Source organism: Apodemus sylvaticus, chromosome 7 (genome assembly GCF_947179515.1).
Source record: "Apodemus sylvaticus chromosome 7, mApoSyl1.1, whole genome shotgun sequence".
Classification (NCBI taxonomy): Eukaryota; Metazoa; Chordata; class Mammalia; order Rodentia; family Muridae; genus Apodemus; species Apodemus sylvaticus.
In genome coordinates, this window is record NC_067478.1 from 72,220,587 (window position 1) to 72,243,890 (window position 23,304).

The window sequence follows — 23,304 nt, forward strand, 5'->3', positions numbered from 1 at the left end:
GAGTCAAGGCCCCAGTGTGGCTCAGAGACTGTCCCTGACCCTAGGGATTTACACAAAGCAAGGCTCTCTCCTGAAGCAGCACTCTGCAAGGTCTCCTCCTTCCTCTCTTTCCTGGAGTGAGCAGTGCCAGAAACCCTACTGTGAGTTCTAGAAAAACTACCTCTGGAGGAGTAATGAGCACTTTGGAGTCCCCTGATGAACCCCCTTAGTAGACAAAGTAGCCTGGCTCACTGTAAGGCTAAGAACCCCAAGAGATGGTCTGTGGTTTCCTTTTCAATGTTTTATCTACTTATTTGTGTATGTGCATGTGGGAGAGTGAATATGGGTATTTGTGCATGTGGTGTGCATGCATGCATGTGTGTGTGCATGCCTGTGTGTGTGTGCCTGTGTGGTATGCATGCATATGTGAGAGTATGTGCATGTGTGTGCATGTGCATGAGTGTGTGTATGTGTGGTGTATGCCTGTATGAGAGTGTGTATGTGTGTATGGGTATTTGTGAGTGTGGTGTGCATGCATGCGTATGTGTGTGTGTGCATGTGCGTGTGCCTCTGTGTGTGTGTGTGTGTGTGTGGTGTGCGTGTATGAGAGTGTATATGTGTGTGTATGGGTATTTGTGAGTGTGGTGTGCATGCATGCGTGTGTGTGTGTGTGTGTGTGCATGTGTGTGTGTGTGTGTGGTGTGTGTGTGTATGAGACTGTGTATGTATGTGTATGGGTATTTGTGAGTGTGGTGTGCATGCATGCGCGCGTGTGTGTGTGTGTGTGCATGTGTGTGTGCCTCTGTGTGTGCCTCTGTGTGTGTGTGTGTGGTATGTGAGCATTTATGAGAGTGTGTATGTGTGTGTATGGGTATTTGTGAATGTAGTGTGCATGTGCGCGCGCGCGCGCGCGTGTGTGTGTGCGCGTGTGCATGTGCATGTGCCTCTGTGTGTGTGTGTGTGTTTGCAGGCACATGTGAGGGTCAGAGGACAACTCTGAGGAAGGAGTCAGTCCTTTCCTGTTGCGTTGTGGGTTCTGGGTACTGAGCTTAGGTCATCCGTCCTGCACAGAGGTGCATCTATCCACCCGGCCTAAATGCTCTGTTTTTGAGGATTTAGTAGATGCGGCATCCTCTATGAAACCCAGACACCAGAACTGGAGTGGGTGGTGATAGATAGGGTGCAAGATCTCAGGAATCCAAGCTTGGAGTATCTGTGGACCCTACTGTATCTGCTGCCCCAGGCCCAGGCTCCAAGTGACACCTTGTGGCAGTGAAAAGCCATGGCAGCCGTGGGATGATAGGGCCAGGGTCCTTCAGCAGCAATGGGGCGTGAAAGCAGACGGGTCCAGGCCTAAGACCTTGGGTTCGTAAGCACCTTATAATTAGGGGGAAGACTCAAGAGACAGCGAAATGACCCTTCACTCATAACATTGGTCTTAAAGCATGCAATAAGGACAAAAGAGGGTGGTGGTTGGCAGTAATGGCATTGTTACTATCTTAGATTGTACCACCTTACTGCAGGGGAGCCGAGGGGGAAGGGGGAGTTCCAGTGGAGGAAATGGGTCAGGCCAGTAGCCTGGATACTACTGGGATCCCTGGGAGCAGAGATACTCCTCACACATAGATGTCAAGGAGAGGGGACTGGTCAGGCATGAGGAAGAGAAAGATGGGCAGGCAAAAGAGCAAAGCAGGAGGGGCTGGAGAGTTGGCTCAGGGGTTAAGAGCACTGACTGCTCTTCTGAAGGTCCTGAGTTCAAATCCCAGCAACCACATGGTGGCTCACAACCATCTGATGGAATCTGATGTCTTCTTCTGGGGTGTCTGAAGAGAGCGACAGTGTATGCACATACATAAAATAAATCAATAAATCTTAAAAAGAAAAAAAAAAAAAGCAAAGCAGGAGTCCTAGTGAGGAAAGCCTGCTAGTCAGGCACTGTGAGGAGGTGGACCCAGGAAGCTCAGTCCAGACGGCCAGCTAGGGGCTATGAAGAGAAGGGAGACCAGAGACATTGGCAGCTGCTACCAGGAGCTCATGCTGGGATGTTGCTGGACACCGGCAGCAGACAGACCAAGACCGGAGGACAGGGGTGACTCGCATGAGGTTACACAGCCAAAGGCGAGGCCTTCCCGCCTACAGAAGGGATCCCTAGCCCTGTTCCCAGGTGTGCCACTCACCTGTAGGAGCCCGGAGTGGAGCTGGAGCAGGAGATGGTCAGCTTGGCCTGCAGCCAAGAGAAGCAGGGCTTCGGGCTGGGATGTGGAGAACTGGAGCAGCAAGTCTACTCTGGTCAGGGCTGAGGGCACAGGCACCACCAGGTGGTTCTCCCCGAAGAAGGAGGCTGGTGAGAGAGGGGGCTGTGGTCAAGGTCAGCCTCCAGCTAGGAGGAGGCTAGGACGGTAGAGCAGACAGGAGGGCTGGGGGGCGGGGAGGCGTGGCTAGGCTGACTCGGCCCCATGGCTCTACGGGGCCCTGCCTAGGGGCTCGGTAAGATTCCAGCTACTCCAGTTTGCTTGGGTTCATCAAACCCCAGGTTCCCACCACCTCTGGGCCTGAGGGAAAGTCCAAGTCCATCCTGGGTGTGGTCTCTCCCTATCTTGTCTTGATCATCTGGCTTGGGCACGGGTCCTCAGGAACAGCGTCCCGGGGATGGGGCGGACTCTCACAATGAAGGCTGATCCCTGATCACATTCCTCTCCCGGGGTGGTCTCCTCATACTCAACCCTCGCTGCGATTGATTGCGGTTCATCTGTGTTTGGCTGTGGTGCCTGATGGTGGTGTGCGGGCAGGTCATTTCTTCTCTATTTTCCTAGTGCCTGCGGGGACGGGGTGCGGTGGGGTGGGGCTGTTCATTGCTCAGAGCCTGCCAAGGAGCAAAGGCTCCCAGGCCAATGGGAAGCACGTGCGGTGTCAGACTCAAAGCAGGCCAAACTGTCCTCTGCTACTCTGTGATTGCTTCCTGCCTCGGCACTACCACTGGTCTCTGGTGAATACTCACATCCGGCCTGTTTTCAAACATGCTGAAGGAGCCAGGGAAGACAACCGCGGAGATTCCCTTCCCTAACCCAAGCCAGGGCTGACTCTGAGTAAGACCAGGGATGCATCTGTCAGCTGGGCCCGTGAGGGTCTCCTCAGGCAGCAGGGCAGATACGGTCTACCCAGGGTGGATAAGCACCACACAGGCCCCTTTGGACGACACTGAGGACCTCCTCCCGAGCTGAGGAAGCTTCATCTCTCCTTCAGGCAGTTTCCTAAACTTAGCTTTCTTCAGTCTCCAGCAATTTCTCCACCATTTCTGACCCTTTCTTGCAATGGTTAGAACCTTGACTGCCTGCAGATATCCAGTGTTGGGGAAAGACGGCAGGAGAAAAGGAAACTCATCCCAATCAGGCCTCTTTGAAACTGCAGAGGTCAGTCAGGCTGATGGCTCTGAGAGAGATGATCTGGCATCAGCCACACCAGTGCTGGGCCCCGGCCAGCCCGAGCCAGCCGATTTCACCTGACGAAGCAGCATCAGCCACTGCGGGGGTCTGCACCCTTTCTGTCCCAGGAGAGATGGCCAAGAGAGATAACGCTGTTCTCAGGGCTGAGCTGAAATCCTCCCTGGTGGCTCCTGAGTTACAAGGATAGCTGAAATGCAAAGCCCCTGCCCAGGGCTCTGCGGGCCCAGGACATCCGTGTCAGAGACCCTCGGACCGGGACGCTGGTCAGCAGTAGGTGCTTGTGGGGGTGCCGTGTCTGCTTGAGCAATATGCAGCAGGCCAGACCCTGGGCAGCCACAGAACAGAGGGTGGGGCCAGAGCCCCCACCGGAAGGAGCCACCACCCTGGTGGGCTGGAGTGACTTGGAGCAGCTGGCGGGAACTGAGCAGTAAACCTTCAGGGATTTTGTGGGCCAGGTGATACTGCCCACTCTGAGAATATTTATATCCTGCAAAGAGGTAAACATTTCAAACAGGGGCTGGGCTCTCGCCACCCACAAGGAAGGGGGCACACTCCCCTGAGTGGGAGGGATGCCACCCACACTCCCTTGAGCAGAAGGTATGCTAGCTTCCTAGGTCTTAGATGAAGACCCGGGCTCTGGGTCAGGTGCTAAGGTGCACGGCTGGCCCTAACCATTGAACCACCTGCCTCTGCTCGTTTCCCACAGGAGAGAGCAGCAGCCTGTTTGATTAAGTGGGAGGGTGGCAGGAAGCAGAGGTACTTTCCAGAGAGCTGGGGTCTGAATGAGCCCTTTGAGGGACTGGACCCTGCTGTTTCCTGTGTGGAGAGGCACTCACACTGGCTGCCTTGTGTTGCTCGAGTGTGCAGGCCAGGCAAGCCCCCTCGTCAGAACAGAGGCCTCTGAAGCCAAGCTGGCTGGGGCTTTGGAAACTCTGACAGTACCCCACCTCACCTCCATACTCGTGCTCCTCTTACCCTTCTGACAGGCTGCATCTAGAATTGCTGTCATTAGGTAGGGGGCAGTTGGAGAGGGCCTTCAAATATAAAGTGGGTGCAGGATGAAGAAATAACAAGCTAGAAGTCAACCCCAGAGGACATCCTGGAGGAGGTGTGCATAAAGCATCATAGAGGAAGAGGAATACATGATCTCAGGGAGCAGGAGCAGTGGCAGGTTGGCTAGCAGGGATTCATTGATCTTTCTGGGTGGGGCAGTGGAGGCTTCAGTTCCCATATCCCCTACTGGTTCTAGAGAACTTTCAGGCAGAGGGTTAGTGGTTCAGGCTGTGGAAGGGGGGTTGTGGTGGCGGTGTGTACGGGCCAAGCCCTCTGTGTGGGAGGGGCAAATGCTGCAGAAAGGCTGCTTGCTGCCTGTGTGGGCTTTTTTTTTTTTTTGTTGGTAGAGAAAGGTCACAGGTGAGTGTCCAGGGCTACGCAGATGTGTGTGCCGGAGTGTGTGGGTGGCTGCTTGGGCGGGGGGTGTCTTTGGGGTTTGTGTAAAGCAATGTGTTTGTGTATACGCGTAAGGACCCAGAGCTGTTAGGACAGAGGCACGATTGTGCCCAGCCCGTCCTGCCTCCCTTGCCTGCCTGCCATTACTTGGACAGGCCTGACTCCCTCAAAGAAGCCATGTGTTCCTGGAGGGCTCCTGCCCCTCCCTTCCCAGAGTTCTGCTGAAGGTGGGGAAGTCCTTGTGGCTTCCCACCCTTCCTCTCATGAACAGGGAGCTGCTGTCTGGGCCCCAGGGTGGGGTGGTTCCATGCTTTTCCTGAGACCCGGGGTTAGGATACAGAAAGAGCCAGTGTCCTGCCGTGCTGGTCTCTTTCACAGATGGTCAGGCGAAGCTTTGGTCAATCTAGCTAGCCATCTAGCAGGCCCTGGATTGTGCTGGTATCTCCTGGATCTCCCAGGGTGAAACACTTGGGGACTGTGTCAGTGGGGATCTGGTCCCTGCATAAGGCTGCAGCTTCTCCAGTTCCCCACTTGTTTTGTTGAGGTAGGGTCTTACACGTAGTCAGAGTTGGATATGTAGGCTGCATCTTCGTGGTAGGATTCTATGCGCATTAGCCTCTTTCTGCTGGCCAGGGAGTGAGGCTTCCAGTTTTGAGTTTTTCTCTAGTCCTGGGGCCTGCTGCAGACCCAGCTCCTCGAAGTCCTCTGTGATCCCACAGCTTTGGTTTCCTCTGCACACATCTAACCAGGAGTCCAACTCCCTGCCCTAGGATGTACTAGAGAGTCAGGCCTCTGGCTACCTCTGTCCTGGGTGCCCCACCCCTGAAGAGCGAGTTCCACAATATCAAATTTCTTTATAGCCCAGGCCACATAGGGGTGACAGGGGAGAAGCTATCTGACTTGGTCTCAGAAAGGTAAGCTTCAGGTCTCAGCTCAGTCACTGTCTAAACTCTACCCCAGCCACACCCACAGCACGCTGTTCCCTGGCAGCGAACCTGGGAGCTCTGTGCTGCCCCTCATAGCCTAGGGCAGCCAGGCGGGCTCCCACAGCTGGCTTGCGTCATGGGCAGAGGCAGCATTCCTGCTCGTCTGCCGTAGCCTGACTTTATAAGGGAGAAAATGGGAGCCCAGGGCTGTTGGGCAGGATGGGCAGGAGTGCCTGCTGCCCAGCTGAGTGCAGGGAGGGGGTGGGAGCACTGGGTGTGCGAACATGGGGGTGACGCCTAGCGCCGCGGCAGGAGAGGTGGACAAGAGAGACAGGGGACTAACCTTCACGGATCAGTCATCCCTCCACCCACACGCTCCGGCCCCGACAAGCATAGATGCATATGGCCCCTAATGCAGCGACTGGGGTAGGAAAGAAGAACCAGCCTGGGAGAGAGATACTGAAAACGAGACATAGAGACCCCTCTGCACAGAGACTGAACTCAAGGGACACAGACTAGAGTTAGGAAAGGAGACAAGGGAGCCCAGGGAGACAGAGAAGGCAGGGCCCACTGCTGTGGGCTGGGGTGAGCGGTGTCCAGAGAGCTTGGGGGAAGAGGATCCTGCCTTGGGGAAGCGGATTTCTCTACTGTAACCTGTGGGGTTTGGTTGGCATCAGGTTCCAGGTCTGAGGAGCAGGGTGAGGCTGGAGTCTGAGGGGAGTCTGAGGGGCGGTGGGATAGATTCTTTTGAGGGCTGAGGCAGGGTTGAAGGGCTTTCTGTCTACACTCATGGGTGTGGGGGCCCACCTGAATACAGCCTTTGTAAGAGCAATGGGCCAGGTGCCCTGCCTGAGCCGCCGTATTCGCTCTGAGGTCATCCAGCCCTCAGGCCAGCTCGCTTTCTCTTGCACCTCCAAGGACTCCTCCTCTTTTCTCCATCATAGTTCTGCCTTCCAGGCAAGGAAACCTGAAGGAGGTTTCCCTAGGGATGAGCAGAGGCTGGTCCCTGGGCACTGACTTTCTCTGTTCTGGGCTGGTGGAGCAAAGTGACAGGCTGACCAAAGCAGCCTGTGGAGTCCCAGGCTAGACCAGAGTAGCCAGTGTGTGTGTGTGTGTGTGTGTGTGCATGTTCGTGTTTGTGTGTGCACATGTGTGTGTGTGTGTGCATGCATGTCTCTGTGTTTGTATGTGTGCGCATGTGTGTGTATACAATCTAGTGTGTGCATGCATGTGTGCTTGTGTGTGTGCACGTGTGTATATGCATGAACTCGTACACGAGTGAGTGTGTGCACATGATGTGCATGCATGTACCGGGGTGTCAGCGTGTCTGGATAGTACCTGTAGGTGGGTATGCAGTCAGTGAGGATGCTGGATACTGGGTACAAAGAATGATAGAACTGTGTGTTCAGGATCCTGGTTGGCCAGGAGGGGGGGATAATCTACCCGATCTGTCCACTCCTAAGAGCACTTGGCAAGAGAAAATCTGCCTGGTGGGCCTAGTTGGGGGGTCACCTCCTCCCAAATCTGCTCCTCACATACTCTCCAGCAGCACATTCCACCCACTGAAAGGCCCAGCCGTCAACCTGAGGCAGGCCCTCATCTTTCCTCACCTCTGCTACTCTGAAGGTATCCAGGGGAGGTGAAGTGGAGTGGATTCAGGTCAGACGACAGGGACAATGGCCTTCATAGGCACGGCACTGGGTTATGGCCAAGCCTGCAGCTCTCGCTGCTAAGAGCCGCCAACGGCGGAAGGCTGCACGCTGGCCATGCTCGTCAGCTCTCCTCCCCTGATCCAGGCCTCGCCAGCCGTGTGAACAACGGTAGACTAGTCCGAGATCACACGGGATTGGAATTTAGAGCTGTCCTCCCTCTCAGGGGCAACACCTCATCCCAGGGCAGCGCTGGACCACCGAGCACTGTGAGACCAGACAAGCAACCACCATGAACAAGCATCAAGAGACTTCTGCTGGGCTCACGACAATCTCCTTCTCCTCATCCCGAGGACACAGGCCACAAGAATCACACTCGGATCCTGACCCTCTCATGGATTTTTCGGTTCCCTGAAAGTCCAAAGAGGCCAGAACAGAACCGTTTCCTCAGTTATTGCCCGAGCTCTGGCATCGGCCGCATCTACTGGTGCTCTAAACAACTACCATCAGTCAGCCATGCTGAAGGGCATATACCAAGGATGATTTCCAAAGTAGTGAGGCTCACGTGGGGGTTGAGAGCTCCCGGAGAAGAGGAGGAATGGTCTCGGAGATACCCTGTGAGCTCTGCAGAGGCAAGATTAGTGTCCTGGACTTCCAGTCACAGATGCCAACCCCGGGGCCATGCTGGGCACAGGGGGAAGTAGGAGGGAAAATGAGAGGTTTTGATGGAACCAATTGCCCAGAGTCCACCCAGGCTGGAGGCCTGGACAGGGAGGAAGTGGACTCAATGGAGTCTTTGTGGCGTTCCACAGCTCCCTGCCCCAGGCAGAGAGGGTGGGGCTGGTGTGGTGCGGAACAATTCCAAGAGGCTTTTCTCTGCCTTATAATTTTCCTCCTTGTTCAGAGGGGTGGATTTCCAGGGCCTGTTCCACATTCCCTATCCCTGGCTGGCTGGGCCCTAGTGGGTGTGAGATTCCCATCTCAGTGGGTCCAGTCTGGGATATGGTTACTGGCATGCAAGAGAAAAAGAAGGGACCCTCCCCAGCCCTGGCAGGGTCTTTATGAGACAATTCCTGTCTTACAAGACAAGACACTGAGGCCTAGAGAGAGGCTCACAGGGACAGAGGCCAGGCAGGGACTGAAGGCCCTGTGGGTGTGGCTCCAGAGCTGGGTGCTGTGGGTGCTGGCCGGGGAGGTGTGTGCACACGGAGGTGGTGGCTGGAGCATCTGCTGGGGCTGGCTGGGGCGGGAGGAGGCTGTGAGGGCTGGCTGGCAGCTGGCCTGGGGAAGACACACTTTTCCCCTTCTCGTCCCCCTGAGGCTCCCTCTGTCAAGGTCGGGTGGAAGTGGGAGGGGTGGAGGGCCGGAGGGAATGCATCTGCTTCGGCTGGCAGGGTGAGGCGGCCTGGCTTCTCCTGCAGCAGCTGCGGGTGGACTCAGGGAGCTGCTAGGGGAGGGAGGGGCTGGTGAGAGGTGGCCCGGCTTCTCAGAAGCCCTTGATTAAGTCCTGCCCACTGGGGACTTGGAGGTCAGGGAGGGTGGGAAGTAGGGGGTCTAGAGGCGAAGCAAAGGTGGCAGGTCCTCTGAGTTATCTGTTGGGCCTAGCCCTCTTGCAGTCAGGGCTCAGATGCCAGTGTCCCCTTAGTGTCACAGACCAGTCATGACAGGGGTACTGTTACAGGGCTATTGGGAAGGTGTTTTAGAGCTTCCTTGCCTGGAAAGCTGGGCTTGGAGATATTGAGTGTGTGAACTGGAGTGGGAACAATGACTGGGGGCCTGAACTTAGCTTGGTGACATTGTGTAAGCAGAACAGGCTGTGTTTCTTGGAATATCATGTCTGGCAGGTAGGGAAGAAGAGGGGGAGACCTGGAGGTAGATTAAGGATCATCAGTGTCCTAAAACACACCCAGACACACCCAGACAGGTAGGTGGACAGACAGACAGATACACACCTCAACTCAGAGACCTGATCGCCTACATTCTCTCTGGCCTCAGTCTTTCCATCTGTGAAAGGGGACTTAGATGAAGGGAACAATCCATGCCTGGATTCAGGTCAGCCTAGACATGAGTGGCTGATAGAAAGTTGGGGTCACTAAAGTGGGGTCCTGAGGACCAGCTCATGGTCCTCCATGGATGCTTGTGTGTGTGTGTGTGTGTGTGCATGTGTGTGTGTGCGTGTGTGTGTGTGTGTGTGTGTGTGTGTGTGTGTGTGTGCGTGCGTGTGCTAGCTCAAACCAGGGCCCTGCTCATGGGAAGCATGTGCTTTACCACTGAGCAGACCCTCCATGCGTCAGACATTCTCCAGCGCAGGACCCAGGCTTGTGTCCCTGCCTTAGGCTCCTGCACATGCACAGGGTCCGTGAAAGTGGAGACGGGAAGCATCCTTAGGGAGAGGAGTAGACATCAGAAGGAGGTGACATTTGCCCATGTGAACATTTTCTTCTTAAAAAACTTTATTTTTCTATGTGTATAGTAGGTGTTTGCCTGCATGTATATCTGGGCACCATATGCGTGCAGTCCCTGTGAAGGCCAGAAGACGGTGTCGTAACCCCTAGGACTGGAGCTATGGCCAGTTGTGATCTACACCGGGTTGCTGGGAATCAAACTCAGGTTCTCCTGAAGAGCAGTCAGTGTTGCTAACATCTGAGCCATCTCTCCAGTCCTGAGAGTTTTCTATCAAGGAGAACTTTCTCACACAGACAGAGTAGCAAAACATCACAGTGCCCTGCCATTGGAGTCTGTGGCTACAAGGTTGGACCCAGAAACCAAGTACGCACTTGGGTAGTAAAAGTCCCACTACCCAGCCACTGTAGACAGAAACTGAGTGCTTCTGGACCCACTCTTTCCCCCCTCGTCAGAGTCAAGGGCTGTTCATTTTCCATCTATCCTGCCTCTAAATTCTCCCTTAAATTAACCTCCCTTCCCACTGTGCCATCCTACAGGGCAGATCACCACCATCCTGTGCCTGTCTTAGTTACTTCCTGCCTTCCCAGCAAGGTGTAGCCACAGTTGAAGTGATTTGCCCAGCATCCTCCCTGGCCTGGAAGCTTTGGGTGGCTCTCTACCCCGTGATCAGGCTCCAGACTCCGAGTGTGATGTGGAAGGTCCTGGGGGACCTTGTTCTTATCCACAGCATCCCCCCTCATCGCCCACAAATGTTCCAGGTGCCAGCCTCACCGGTCCTCGGACTTCCCTGCCCGAATCTAGCTGCTACCCACACCCTGTTGTGGGTCCAGCTCTTGTCTTCCTCCTCTCTGAGGACAGGTCTCATGCTCCCTCACCGTCTCATAGCCAAGGCGCCTTCATTTTAATTGGGGTGCAGATACTCAACTGTGGCTTGGGGAGCTGTACCACCTCTCTATGCTGACACTGTGAGTTTCAGGCAGGAGACTGACCTTGTGTGATGGAGGGAGATGGGAGGAGTGTGTAAAGGGCAACCCCTAGCCCATCCAGGCAGCACCTTGGAGACTGCCTTGTCTGTGTTTCACCCCCAGACTCCTTTCTAGCCCTGCTAACCGTCTAAGGTGCCTGGACACAGCGACTGAGGAAGGGTGGGAGCCTGCTTCTGGCCATGGTCACCCAGTCTGATGCTTGTTTTTAAAGAAAATAGACTGTGGGCCCCTATTTATAGCTGGAGTCATAACCACAGATGGAGGATGGGTTTGAAGTTGTGCAGGCTTCTGCTGCAGCAGGACCCAAGGAGGGGCCAATTCCCAGGCCCCCTCCCCACCCGCGGGCTCTAAGGAAGTGCCTGTGGGATCCTGACATTCCCTGGGACAGGATGTAGCCTATGCTTTGGGGTAGGGGACCGGGCCTGGGTGAGGGGGATGGAAAATTTCTCTCGGGATTATTGGTCCCCGGGGCACAGACTCCTGTCTTGGGATGGGTGGTTGTGGGCCTATTTTGTCTACCGAGAAGACGGATGAGGCCTTTGGGGGTGCCAGCTGCAGAGTGAGCACTTCAGACTGTCACCCGAACTGGGTAAGGGATGACACAGAGAAAGACCAGGACCAGAGTTGGGAGAGGCAAAGGTGAAGAGTCGGCAATGGGAAGGGAGGAGAAGGAGAGACAGAGGGAGCACAGAGAGGGAGAGATGAAGACAGCCAGCCAGGGACAGGGGTGGTCGAGATGGAGACACAGAGATGGGACAGAAGAGGTCTGGGAGAGAGATGGGGAGCCTGCAGCTCATGGATCTCTAAGCAGAGTTAGGCGGGAGCTGCGGGGGAAGTCAGAAGTGGGCGTCCCTGCCAACGGGAAATCTTCAGGGCACTCGGGGCACAGTGTGGGGCCTGAACTGGAACCAAACAGGCAGGGGCAAGAACAGGGATCTCGGTGGCCTTCCCAGATGCCCCTAGACACTGGGCTTGGAGACCCTTCTCGTTCTGGTACTCTTGCAGTTCAAGCTTAGTTCCGGTGAGGCGCACTAAGTGCTACAGGCACGGCAGGGCCTATGGGGTCAGCTCCGTCTTTGGCCTGCTAGGGAGTGAGCTTCCTGATCCTGAAGGGGACAGCCACCTGCTGGAACGCACTACACAGATGCTGCCACTGTTGTGCTTTTAGGGGCTATGGGATGACTGTAGCCTGGGCACATGTCGTAAAGCCACAGCCACAACCGGTGACTCAGACAGTTAAAAAAGGAGCAGGCCCAAGCAGTGACTCAACTGGCTCTGGAAAGGCTGGGTGGGTCTGGCTGGGACAAAATGGGGTGGTCTGAATTTATTTTTGGCAGGGTGGGGCCAAGCTAGGGGGTGGAAGTTGGGAACTGGAGGTGTGGGGGGGGGAACTCTCATCCTGGGAGAGCCCCAGGGTCTGGGGCCAGCTTTGAAAAGTGATTTCCCAATGCAGAGGAACACTGGCTAACCAGTGCCCTTAAGCCCCAAGGAAGGTCTTCTCCAGCCTACTGTGTGGCTCAGGACAAGGAGCCGGCTAGAAGCTGAGTCCCTGTCCCATTAAGAGCTTGGACTCAGAGTTTTAGAGATGATTTGGGAGATTAAAGTTTTTGTGCAGAGGCACAGAGAGGGACAGAGGTCTGTTGAAGGCCACACAACAGGGTCAGATATCTCAACCTGTCATGTAGAAAGCATGGACACACGTTCCCTACCCGCTGGTTGTTACTAAGTGGAGGAAGACGCCTTCATCTCAGCCCCTACTTCTAAAAGGGCTCAGCTGGGCTACAGATTCAGGGCCTGAAGCACACGGACCCCAGATGCCTGAAGACAGAAACAGCCAGGGGGCAGGCACCTGGATTCTATCAGAACATCCGGGGAGCTGACTGGGCCCTTCCCAGAATGCTCTGGGAGGAAGGCAAACATGTCTACACAGAGAGGCTTAGCCTCTGGATAGCCCTTCATCCCAAGGACACCTCTAGAGTTACAAGGCCAGGCTTGTCACCCCGTAGCCATCCCGGGGTCCCCTCTCACATGTCCTCACTGAACACACACGGCATCACCCTCACAGCATCCCAGAGACATCTTCTCAGCTTCTCTCAGCCTGAATTCCCGTCCCTTGTTGTGTTGCCACCATTGCTGATTACGGTGGTGACAGTGGCCCATAGTACTCTGAAGCACTTTATGTCAATGTCACTGGGCTCTGGTCAGACTTGGAGAGGGGACCAAGAGAGGGCCCTATGGAGTTTGCAGAGGGCAAGAAAAAAGCAGGTTTCTGGGTTCCCTTACTCATAAACCGCACCGGGGCCCATTTTTTCCTTCCCAGTCACTAGCTTTGGGGACAGAGTCCAACTACCTTTTGGTTACTCACTTAGCATCCTCTGACTGGGTTCCAGTTGCACATCAGCTCGTGTGCCTTGTGCAGGGCCGTCTGCTATTGGGAAGCAGGCTCTGGGTACCTGCTGCTCTGTCTGTGAGATCCCAATAAGGTGAGACCTCAGCCCTCACATGGGACAGATGCAGACCCTGCCTCCACTTTGTAAAGGGTCCTGGTCTGGGGGTGTGGTGGGTGGCTGACAGCCCTCCCAGAGTCCTTGCTTGGAACCTTTCCTGAACAGAACCCTCCACCCCATCCGCGCCACTGCTCAGCCACCCACTACAGAAAGACAACAGAGTAACAGCAACCTTGGGCACAGACGCCTGGTAGAGCTTTATTTCCAGGCCATGGTCTGGCTTTGTTGTCTTCAGCACATATGAGAGGCAGGGGCATTCTTTCCTGTTGTATAAAGGGCTAACTGGAGGCTCAGAGTGGGCCATGCCAAGGTCCTCGCACAAGGACGGGCTGGGACCTAATCCCAGATGAACGCTCTGACACCATGTCTGTAACCGCCGTGCCTGGCCTCCCGCCTCCCCATAGAAGGTCTCTGAGGAACTGAGGTCTAAGAGCAGGAAAGGTGGGGGCTGAGTCAAAACGAGAATTGGAAAGACGCTCAGCCATAGCCCAGAGACTCCCCAAAATGGTGATTTGTTCTCCCTCTGCCAGGAAGTGGGGGGGGGGGCACACGCCTGCCTTGCCCCAGCTGCAGCGGAGATTCTTGGCCTCAGTGCCTGTGCACTGAGGAGGGGGCAGGGAGGAGCTGATGTCGTGGGAATCAGCATCCTGGGCCCATTGATATTTATAGCTGCCCCTCCTGAAATGTGGGCGGGGAAGGGTTTGCTCTTAGGTGGGAACGGAAGTTGGGCTCCTCTCCCCAGTCTCCTCTGCTCCCCAGAGAGCAGATTGGCCGAGACTTAGCCAGAGGCCCTTTCCCGGGCGGGGTATGTCTTGAATTGGGGGCTTTCCCTAGGGCTGCTGGCTTGCACACTAGACATAGTCTTGGTCAGAGCCCACTGAAAAATGTGCTCTGTGTGTGTGTGTACACGTGGGCACACACGTATTCACACATGCACACCTGCTGAGACTCAGGAGACGAAGGGAGTTTTATACAGAGCCCCAAGAGAAAGGCTGACTACAGCGGACATTAACTAATAGCCAGACAGTAGGACATGACTCATGCGGACCACGGAGGGAGAGAAGGGCACAGCATAGTCACGGTGGTGCGTGTGGCCACGAGACCGTGAGGCTTCTGCTCACTTGGATGTTTTATTTGATGGTAGGGGTAGCGGAGTGGGAGTCTGGGCAGGAGAAACCTCAGAGTCTGGGTTCAGGGGCTGCTCTCTGCCCCAGGGCTCCCTGCTGAACCATCTGGAGAAGGACACTTTACAGGAAACCCTGCAGTCAGCCTTGAGTGGGATTCTTTGAAAGATAGGAAGTGATCTTAATCAATTTCATTCTCTTTCTCCCTTTTTCTGCCACAAAATCCTCTTGGTCAGAGGATACCCTGGACGGGATCCACATTTTTTTTGTTTTGTTTTATTTGACACAGGATCTCCCCATTGAGCCAAGAATGCCTAAGGGTCTTAAACTCACTATCTAGCTAAGAATGACCTTGAACTCCAGATCCTCCTGCTTCTACCTCTGAGAGGTGGGATAACAGGTACATGCGCTCACACTCAGTTTATGCAATGGGGCTGGGGCCTGAACTCAGCTCTCATGCATGTCAGACAAGCACTCTAACAACTAAGCTACATCCTCACACAACAGTGTTTTTAATCATCACCATCACCATCACCATCATCATCATCATCACCACCATCACCATCACCATCACCATCACTATTTTGAGACAGGGTTTGGCTATGTAGCCTAGGCTGGCCATGAACGTTCAGCCGTGCTTCTTCCTCGTGAGTACAGGGTTTATAGGAATGTGCCATCACTCTTGGCAAAAAACCAGGTTAAACTCCACCTATAACCATTTGTGTAGGAAGCTGCGACAGTACGTGCACTCGGTGAGACAGGCATCCCATATTCTCAGGATGATTTACCTCCGGGTGGGTTGGTGTGTGATCCCCGGGTGCAAAATCCCCGGTGAGCCCCCAGTGGGCAAACCCTGTGCTCCGCTATGTGGTGGAGAGCCATGAGAAAGGTGGTGAGACGCCAGGGGCTGCTGGTCCTATCGGTGAGGTCACCGCCCATACCGGGAATGAGGACAAAGGGCAGGGAGGCCTAGCCCCCCATCCTCTAAAGAAGCACTCTGTGACTCTAGGCTAATAATGTCTTCAACCCTGCTGTGGCGGGCTTATGGCTGGTCTGGAGTCTGTGGAGGCTGTGAGGTCTGTGGAGGCGTTGGGGGAGGGGACAGACCAAAACACTTAAGTAAGCATGAACACGGCTGGCAGCCTGGCCCCGCACACCAGAGCTGGCAGAGCCCGCTCCTGCACAGGCTTCGAGTCGGCGGGCGTGGGTAGGCACTGAGTGAGAACTGGTCAACAAGACAGGCCCTGCTCCTGGCCAGGCCCGCCCACACTACCTCCAGAACAGGAATGGTCTACACCACAGAGCCACCTAGACAACAGCCGCGGGCTACAACCTATGTCAGAGACAAAAGTGTGGCTGGCTCCCCCCCCCCTTTTTTTTCCCTCTAGCTGGACGTGGATGTAGGGCTTTAATGGGAGATTTGTTTCTGTTAGGAGGTAGGAGGGCTTGGAAAAATGGACATGGTTGCTGGGGGGACAGTGACAGAGTCCTGGACTTCTCTAGAGATATCTCTCTTTGGGTGTGTGTGTGTGAGGTCACTGGTGTGTACCCCCACTCTGATGGCCTGATCTGGGATGACCACTGTATTGGGGAGTAAGACTGCCTGGAGAGATTAGGGGTTGTGGAGGAATGAGGGGTTGAAGGGTGGGGTGGGGTCCTTATTTCTCTCTGAGCCCAGTTTCCTCCTCTGTAAAATGGGGCTGCTTCCTGCCTTGTACCCCAGCACCCACCATGACTAGTTCTGGAGGCAAATTCTCAGACTGAGTCATGAACTGGCCTGACCCTCTTCCTGCTGGGACGTTCGGATTCTCCTGGAGGCCAGAGAGCTAGGGAACCCTGCCCTAGAAAGGATTTAAGCACTGAACTATTGATGCTAATCCAGTTAATTCCAAGATTCCTTGCAGATTCAGCAATGAAGGTAATACTGTGTACACAGACCCACTCCGTCTGTACGTAGAATAAGAGGTTTGTTTTTTACGGAATTGACATAGGCCGGGGCAGAGGCATGCTGGAGGGTTGCTGGACCTGGCCAGCAGTTGTAGGGGAGTCAGTAAAACAGCAGAACAGAGGACGCAGGCTTAGCTCATCTGCTCCTGGCCCTGGCCAGGAAGTACAGCTCTGGCCAGCACCCCCATGGACTCCAAAGCACCACCCAAGTCCAGGTCTGTCAGGTGGAGGGGCTGAGATGAGGCAGCAGCTACGCTTGCCCTTCCTGCCTCTGTCAGGGTCTGTGAGAACAGCTGTATAGCACCATGGCCTGAGCCAGTGAGTCCTCCTGTGCAAGTCTCATCTGTGTACGAGCGAACAAGCAAGCATGAACATCAGGGATATCCAAGTTCCCCCTCCCCTCCTCCATCCTGGGCAGCACGCCCAGTTCCCAGACAGCCTATACACTTCCTGCGTGAGCACCACACATGCCCAGTCCCTTCCCTGTGGCCCTCTCCCCTCCCAGTTCCAGCAGACAGCAGCCTAGCCCACCTGGCATGGCTCCCCCTCCCCCCACAGCCACTGCCCAGGCAGGCACTGCTAAAAGGCCCTTCTTGTCCTGCCTGGGCATGTGGACATTGGGAGGGGGGAGCTCAGTTATCTCTGCTTCTGGGGAAGCTTTTCTAAAGTCTGGGTGGGCTGCGTGAAGGCCCTGGCCTCTGCCCTGCCTCAGAGTTCCGGGGCAGCACGCGCAGTGCATGGACAAGCTTTGTCTGTCTCTACAGCACTGATGCCCCCGTGAGTCACTGTCAGAGCCAACAGGATCTACTCTGATTCTCTTTCTTGTATCTTGGGCCCTGAAGCCTGGCTGCCTTCAATACCCCCATTGCTTCTGATCCCCATTCAGACAACCCTGAGAACGCCTCTGGGAGGCATGTTTATATAGGTCCTACCTCAGTCTCTCACAGCCCACCTTTTAGTGTGTGAGGGCAGGTCAGAGAAGAGGCATGGCAGTCGCTGTCCCCAGTGCTATACTCTGACACACCCCAGCGTCTGGGGTTATAGCCAAGTCTTCTTGTACTGGAATGTCACCTTTTTCCTCAGTCTGCCCTGCAGGACACACTCTCCCAGCTCTGCTCCTCTGAGGAGGGTCTCATCTCCCTCAGAGCTCAAAAGGAGTGGACTCCCTTTCTTCCCTGGGAATTTTCTTGGGCAGCTGGGTTTCTACAAAGGCCTAAGACTTCTGTTTCCTCTCTGGGGGCTCATTTCTTCTGTCTATACAGTTGAGATGTTGGTCCAGATGGTTGCCAAGAAAACTTGCCTCTCAGACCCCATGACCTGGATACTCTGGAATGCAGAGAGGTGTAGGGCAGCCACCCAAGTATGCCTCAGTGGGACAAGAGAACCCACGGGCCTCCAAGAGAGGCGAGGTGATGCTTTCTTCAGGCAGAACTCAGGAGGGGTCTGGGCAGTTTGACATTATGGATCATAAAATACAGACAACCTGGGACAGCTGGAGACCCCACAAACAGAAACCAGCCTGGGGAAGAAATACAGGCCCCTGGACTCCTGATGCTGGGCTGTGAGTTCAGCCTCCATATAGATCCCCTAGCCTGCGTTGGGGGTGGCAGAGTTATTATGCAGAAGCTCTGTCTGGCATAGGGGAAAACATCAGACATCTCACTCCTTCTCCAAGCCCATGTCCTTTCTGAAGTCCAGGGTGGGGCTAACGTTATAAAACAGGCAGAGTTACAAAACAGGTACCCGGTTGCACCTCCTTCTCCCCATCGCTGCCCAGGCTGGGGGCTTCATTTTGCCATTTAAGGTTTCTGTGTCCCAGTCCAATGGCTCTTCCTGCCCTGTGCTCAAAATATGCCTTCCAATCAGGCTGCTGGTCTTTCTATTTCAACACCCTGTTACACCCACCTCCTGCTCTCCTCCAGGCTGAGGACCACAGACGGGAGTCAGACTCCCCTCTCACCCTTCAAGGCTTGACTCAAGGACAATGGCTGTCCCTCTGTCCCTCCCACCTTGTTTCTGATTCGCTGCACATTTTCACCCGGATCTTTCCATACACAATTAGAAACCGCTCTTTGAATTTTAGCTTACTTTATCTCCCGAATTAACACACGTTCTCTCCCCTTCCCTTCTTCCTCCTCCCCCTCTCCTCTTCTCCTTTCTTCCCCTGCTCTGTTATCCTCCGACCCCCACTTGTTTCGGAGGCAGGGTCTCACTGTAGCTAAGGTTGATCTGAGACTCATTCTGCAGCCCAGGCTGGCCTTGAACCCACAGTGCAGCCAATCCCCTTCCTCCTGCTTCCTCAATACTGCCATTATAGGCATGCATTGCCACACCCTGAGTCAGCCCGCCCATCTTTGTGTAGCTCTAGCATCACATCTCTTGTTGCCAGCGCTAAGATGGTGTCTAAGAATTGTTTTAGGTTGAAGCCCAAGCAGGTAGAGGCTGCAGGGAACCATCTCTTGGCTGGAAATGCCCAGCTACCTCAGTTCCCGCCTCATAGCTCTCAGGTCTGTGCACATCTGGGGCTGGGAGATTTTAGGAGAGGCATTCTGTGCAGCCGGGATGAGGAGCCTGGATCTACCCGGAGTCACCTTAGTGTAGGGGTTCTTCCCTGAATCACTTCCCTTCTGGGTGCCTCGTGACATCCTTCTTTAGAGCTGGTCTCCTCCGTCTGATGGGGAGAAGGGTGTGGTCTGGGCCCCTGGAAGGGAAACTCAAGTTCCTTCTCTGCTCTTAGCTGCTCTTGGAAATGGTCCTGAAAGATGTAGGCTGCCTGCCTGATTCATACATGGGTAGCAATGACTGATGGGCCCCCGAGGCCACAGATCTTATGGTATAACCAGACCTCGTCTCCAGAAAAGGAAGAACACTGGAGTGTTAGGGTTCCTGGGATGGTGACAGCTGTGACAGATGACATGCCCACTGGCATCTCTCAGAAGGTGCTCTTTACCCAGTCTCTGCTGATCAGACACCAGAGCTAGGGACAAGGGGGTGTGGCCTAGGTTGCCCCAGGATTGTCAGAGAGATATCTGAGGGGTGGCAGTATTGCCTCTGGAACCTGGAGAGTGGGTGGTCTTGTCTGTCACCAGCCAGGCCCTCTCAGTGATGAGAGCAGGGATGAGGGGTAAAAGGTATAAAGACCGACGGAGGTAGGGGCGGCTAGCCAGCTCTGGGAACAAAAAGAGGGGTGCAGAGCTCTGAGAGGGTACAGATGCCAGAGGCAGGCAGAGGAGGCCGTGGCAGAGGTGTGCAGGCACACACAGGGTGGGGCATTATGCCTCCTCTCCGCTTCTCACTTCATAGCACCCCACTCTGGCTCAGAGTATCTGTGGCCAGAATGCACGCTTAATGCTGCCTCTGGGTATCCTTTGATACCCACTGAGGTCACTCAAACCTGTCTGGCAAAGAGAATGGATAGGGCCGAGGTGGCCTAAGTGTCCCGGACAATCTGGGTGGGCAGAGCCACACCCTTGGCAATCTGACTGGAGGGGGCCCTTTTCAGAGTCTGACTCTCTAGGGTCAGGAAAACCAGACAACTTTGGATTCCCGTAGTTCGCATAAGTAGAGATCAGAGCTTTCCTTTCAGACCCTCAGCCTGGGGGAGAAGTACAGGCCCCTGGACTCTTGATCAGGGACCATGAGTGCAGTCCCCATGAAGATCCTTTAGGCTGGGACAGGGTCTCAGTCCCTCACTCACCAGGAGTTGTAGATCTGACCAACAAGGCCAATGTAAGAGCCAAGGCCAGGGCTGGAGCTGACAGCCGGTGTCCCGGGCCGAGAAGCATCGCGGCGGGGCTGGGCGCCTGGACTTGTAAGGCAAGGGAACAGAGCGTGCTGAGTCTGGAGAGCAGCAGTCGCAAGTCGCAAGTCAAGTCGAGGGAGCAGAGCTTCTCCTCAAGGGCTGTCCGGTACTTAACTCCAGGGGCGGGGCAGGCGCCAACCCGCGCTTGGATTTCGGGCGGGGGCTCCCTCTGTCTGCTCCCACCTCCAACCTTCTTAAAGGGGCCGTGCTGGGCTCCTGCTCCTGGTTAGGGTGGAAGGACCTTTCCTGCCAAGGCAGATCCATGCCCCATTTTAAGGATTTGGGACACCGTCTCAAAGTCTTTAGACCCCCAGAACACTGTGGACAGGATCGCTTGAGAATGGGAAATAAGAGTGAGAGCTGCCAGCCCTCTTCTGCCCTTGTGGGGATGCCGGGATTTAGGTGCCTTCAAGGTTACAGGTCCCTAAGGATTCCACTGGAGCAGATCGCTAGGCAGGGCTCTGGGTTGGCCCTTTTCTTTCCACAGACTGTTGTTTCTCTGCCTGTAAAGACAAGGGGTCTGGATCTTGTGGTGCAGAAGCTTGGCTCTGTGGTAACATATGCTTCAAAACAACCCTGCGGGGTGGGGGCTGAGTACCCTTCCCTTCCTTTTGTGCAGAAGGAGCCCAGCTCAGAATCCAAAGTCAAAGGTACGTGCCTGGCCATTTCCTGCCAGGATCCCAGGCCTCCTGACCCAAAAATCTTGGTGTTTTCACTTGCCCCACGCCTCCTGGAAATCTGGCCCTGGATTTAGCTCCTACCTAACAGCTTCAGGCTGGGGCCTTCTCCTCCTGGCTCCTTCCCCAGGCAAGAGCCTGCTAGTCCCAACCAGGATCTGGGAAAAGCGGAGTTATTGTGGCCTTTCCCAGTGCCTGTGTTTGCCCAGCCCCAGTTGCGCTGGGACCTGGACTGGGTTTTTCCAGGAGATGGATAGAGGAACACCCCTGTTCCCCCTCTTCTTTCATACATATCCCTCCACTGGGCTCCCCGCTGTGCCCACACTCCACTGTGCACCCTCTTTCCAATCCTTACCTTTGAGCAGCAACAGTCATAACACAAGTCCAACATTTCATGACTGTTAGAACTGAGCCCCATTTGGATAGAGAAACGAGGCTGAGAGAGAGTAAAGGTCTTTGGCAAGTTGATCCAGGCGAGGGCAAGCCAAATCATGGAGCCCAAGCTCTGTGCTCGACTGCCCTGCCTGGCCCGGTGGTGTTCTTGGTCCCAGTTCTGTTACGTGACTGTCCAGCTGTTAACTAGTCCCTGCTCCTGTGTTCCAGTTCCTCATGTACAAGTTTGAATTTATGAGCATTAAGTGTTTTACTATGTCTCAAACACCTACCCCAGAGCCTGGCATACAGTAGGTGCTCAACACATATCATCTTTTCTTCTTCCTCTCTCATTCTATACACCCCAGTACTTCACGGTTTGTATACAACCACCTCACATCCTCCCTTTGATGGAGGGTCTTCTGTGAACCTTTGACCCTCCCCTCCATAGGCAGTTGCATACAGTAGGTGCTCAATAAGTACCTGCTAAGGTTGACTAAGAAGCTATTCTGCTGGGATTTAGACTTAGGAACTATCTGGGCACCCTAGGTAACCTGACACAATGAGCCTATTCCTTGCTTCTTGTTTTCCTTCTGAGTCAGCACAACACTTGGTCCTCATTAAGGGCCAAATATGGATCTAGGGTTTGGGAGGGGAGGCTTCTTGGAAGGTTGGGGGAGAAGAGTTCTCTCTTTAGGAATGAGAGGGAGGGGAAGTGCTTGTCTTTTTATGAATTGGGAACTAGAGGAGAGATGTGTACCATCCTAGACCGCCCATCTGCTCGAGTCTCGGTCCCTCGCCATAGATTTTCTTGCCCACCACCACCATGAGGCATTCTCTGTCTGGGGAGCCTCACAGACTAGTAGCTGCAGCCCAGCCCACAGCTGCGACTTAAGACAGGATGAGCTCAGAGCCTCCCAGCCTTGTTGCTGCTGATGGAGTTGAGAAACAGACCCAGAAAAAAGACTACAACCAGCACGGTGTTCATGACCCAGCTTGTGCGTCTCTGCTGGGGTTTCCCAGTTAGTAAAACATCTCCAGGGGGAATACCTAGGCGGCAGAACACTCACCTGGCATGCGCAGGCCCTGGAGTCACGCTCTGGTACTGGGGCTGGGGGAGGGTTGGGGTAGGATGGGGATGCAGCTCAGTTGGTAGAGTGCCTGCTGAGCACCCAAGAGCCCTGGGTTTTCTCTGCAGCACAAAGCCTGGGCATGGGGTGAAGAAGTGGCTCAGCCGGTAAAGGTGCTTCATGCTTTTGCATGTGCCTTGAGTTTGATTCCCAGAACCCACATTGAGGGGCTCACGACTGCCTATAGCTCCAGTTCCCAGGGCTCTGATATCCTCTTCAGGATTCCATAGGTACCTGTATTCATGGCATACATTCACATAAACACACACAAAACTAAATTCAATTAAAATGAATCTTTTTTAAAAAAAAGATTTATTTATTTATGTATATGAAGACACCATCTTCATGCACACCAGAAGAGGGGGCATCAGATCCCATTATAGACGGTGCTTGTGAGCCACCATGTGGTTGCTGTTGTGAGCCACCACGTGGGAATTGAACTCAGGATCTTTGGAAGAGCAGCTTGTGCTCTTAACCACTGAGCCATCTCTCCAACCCCCTAAAATGAATCTTAGAAAACAAACAAACAAACAAACAACAGGGACAAAACAGTGGACAAAGCTACACAAGCTTTTAATCCTAACACTCAGGAAGCAGAAGCAAGAGAAAAGAAATTCAAGGTCATTTTCAACTTCAAAGTTACTTCCAGACTATCCTGAGGTGGGGGAAGACAGAGGGAGATAGATAGATAGATAGATAGATAGATAGATAGATAGGTAGATGGAAGAGAGAGAGAGAGAGAGAGAGAGAGAGAGAGAGAGAGAGAGAGAGAGAGAGAGAGAGAGAGGGAAATCATTCTTGCCCTGCAGACCACTGGGCTCTGGACCGAAGCTCAGCAGAGACATGATGATTGAGGTCCCGGTAGCTTTAGAATGACTGGTCATCTCCCACTGACTCAGAATGTGCT

General features: G+C 54.4%; 1 protein-coding gene across 1 annotated transcript in view; it reads right to left on the reverse strand.

Annotated features, from left to right (window-relative positions):
- The window catches only part of Cspg4 (chondroitin sulfate proteoglycan 4), a 34,758-nt gene extending 14,483 nt beyond the window's left edge, over positions 1-20,275 (reverse strand). The window contains exons 1-2 of the mRNA XM_052188275.1: positions 20,114-20,275; positions 2,157-2,320 (exon numbers count right to left, since the gene is read on the reverse strand). Coding sequence (XP_052044235.1) covers positions 2,157-2,320; positions 20,114-20,201 — 252 coding nt within the window. The 5' untranslated portion in view covers positions 20,202-20,275. The remainder of the gene's footprint in view (positions 1-2,156; positions 2,321-20,113) is intronic.
- Between the last annotated feature and the right edge of the window lie 3,029 nt (positions 20,276-23,304).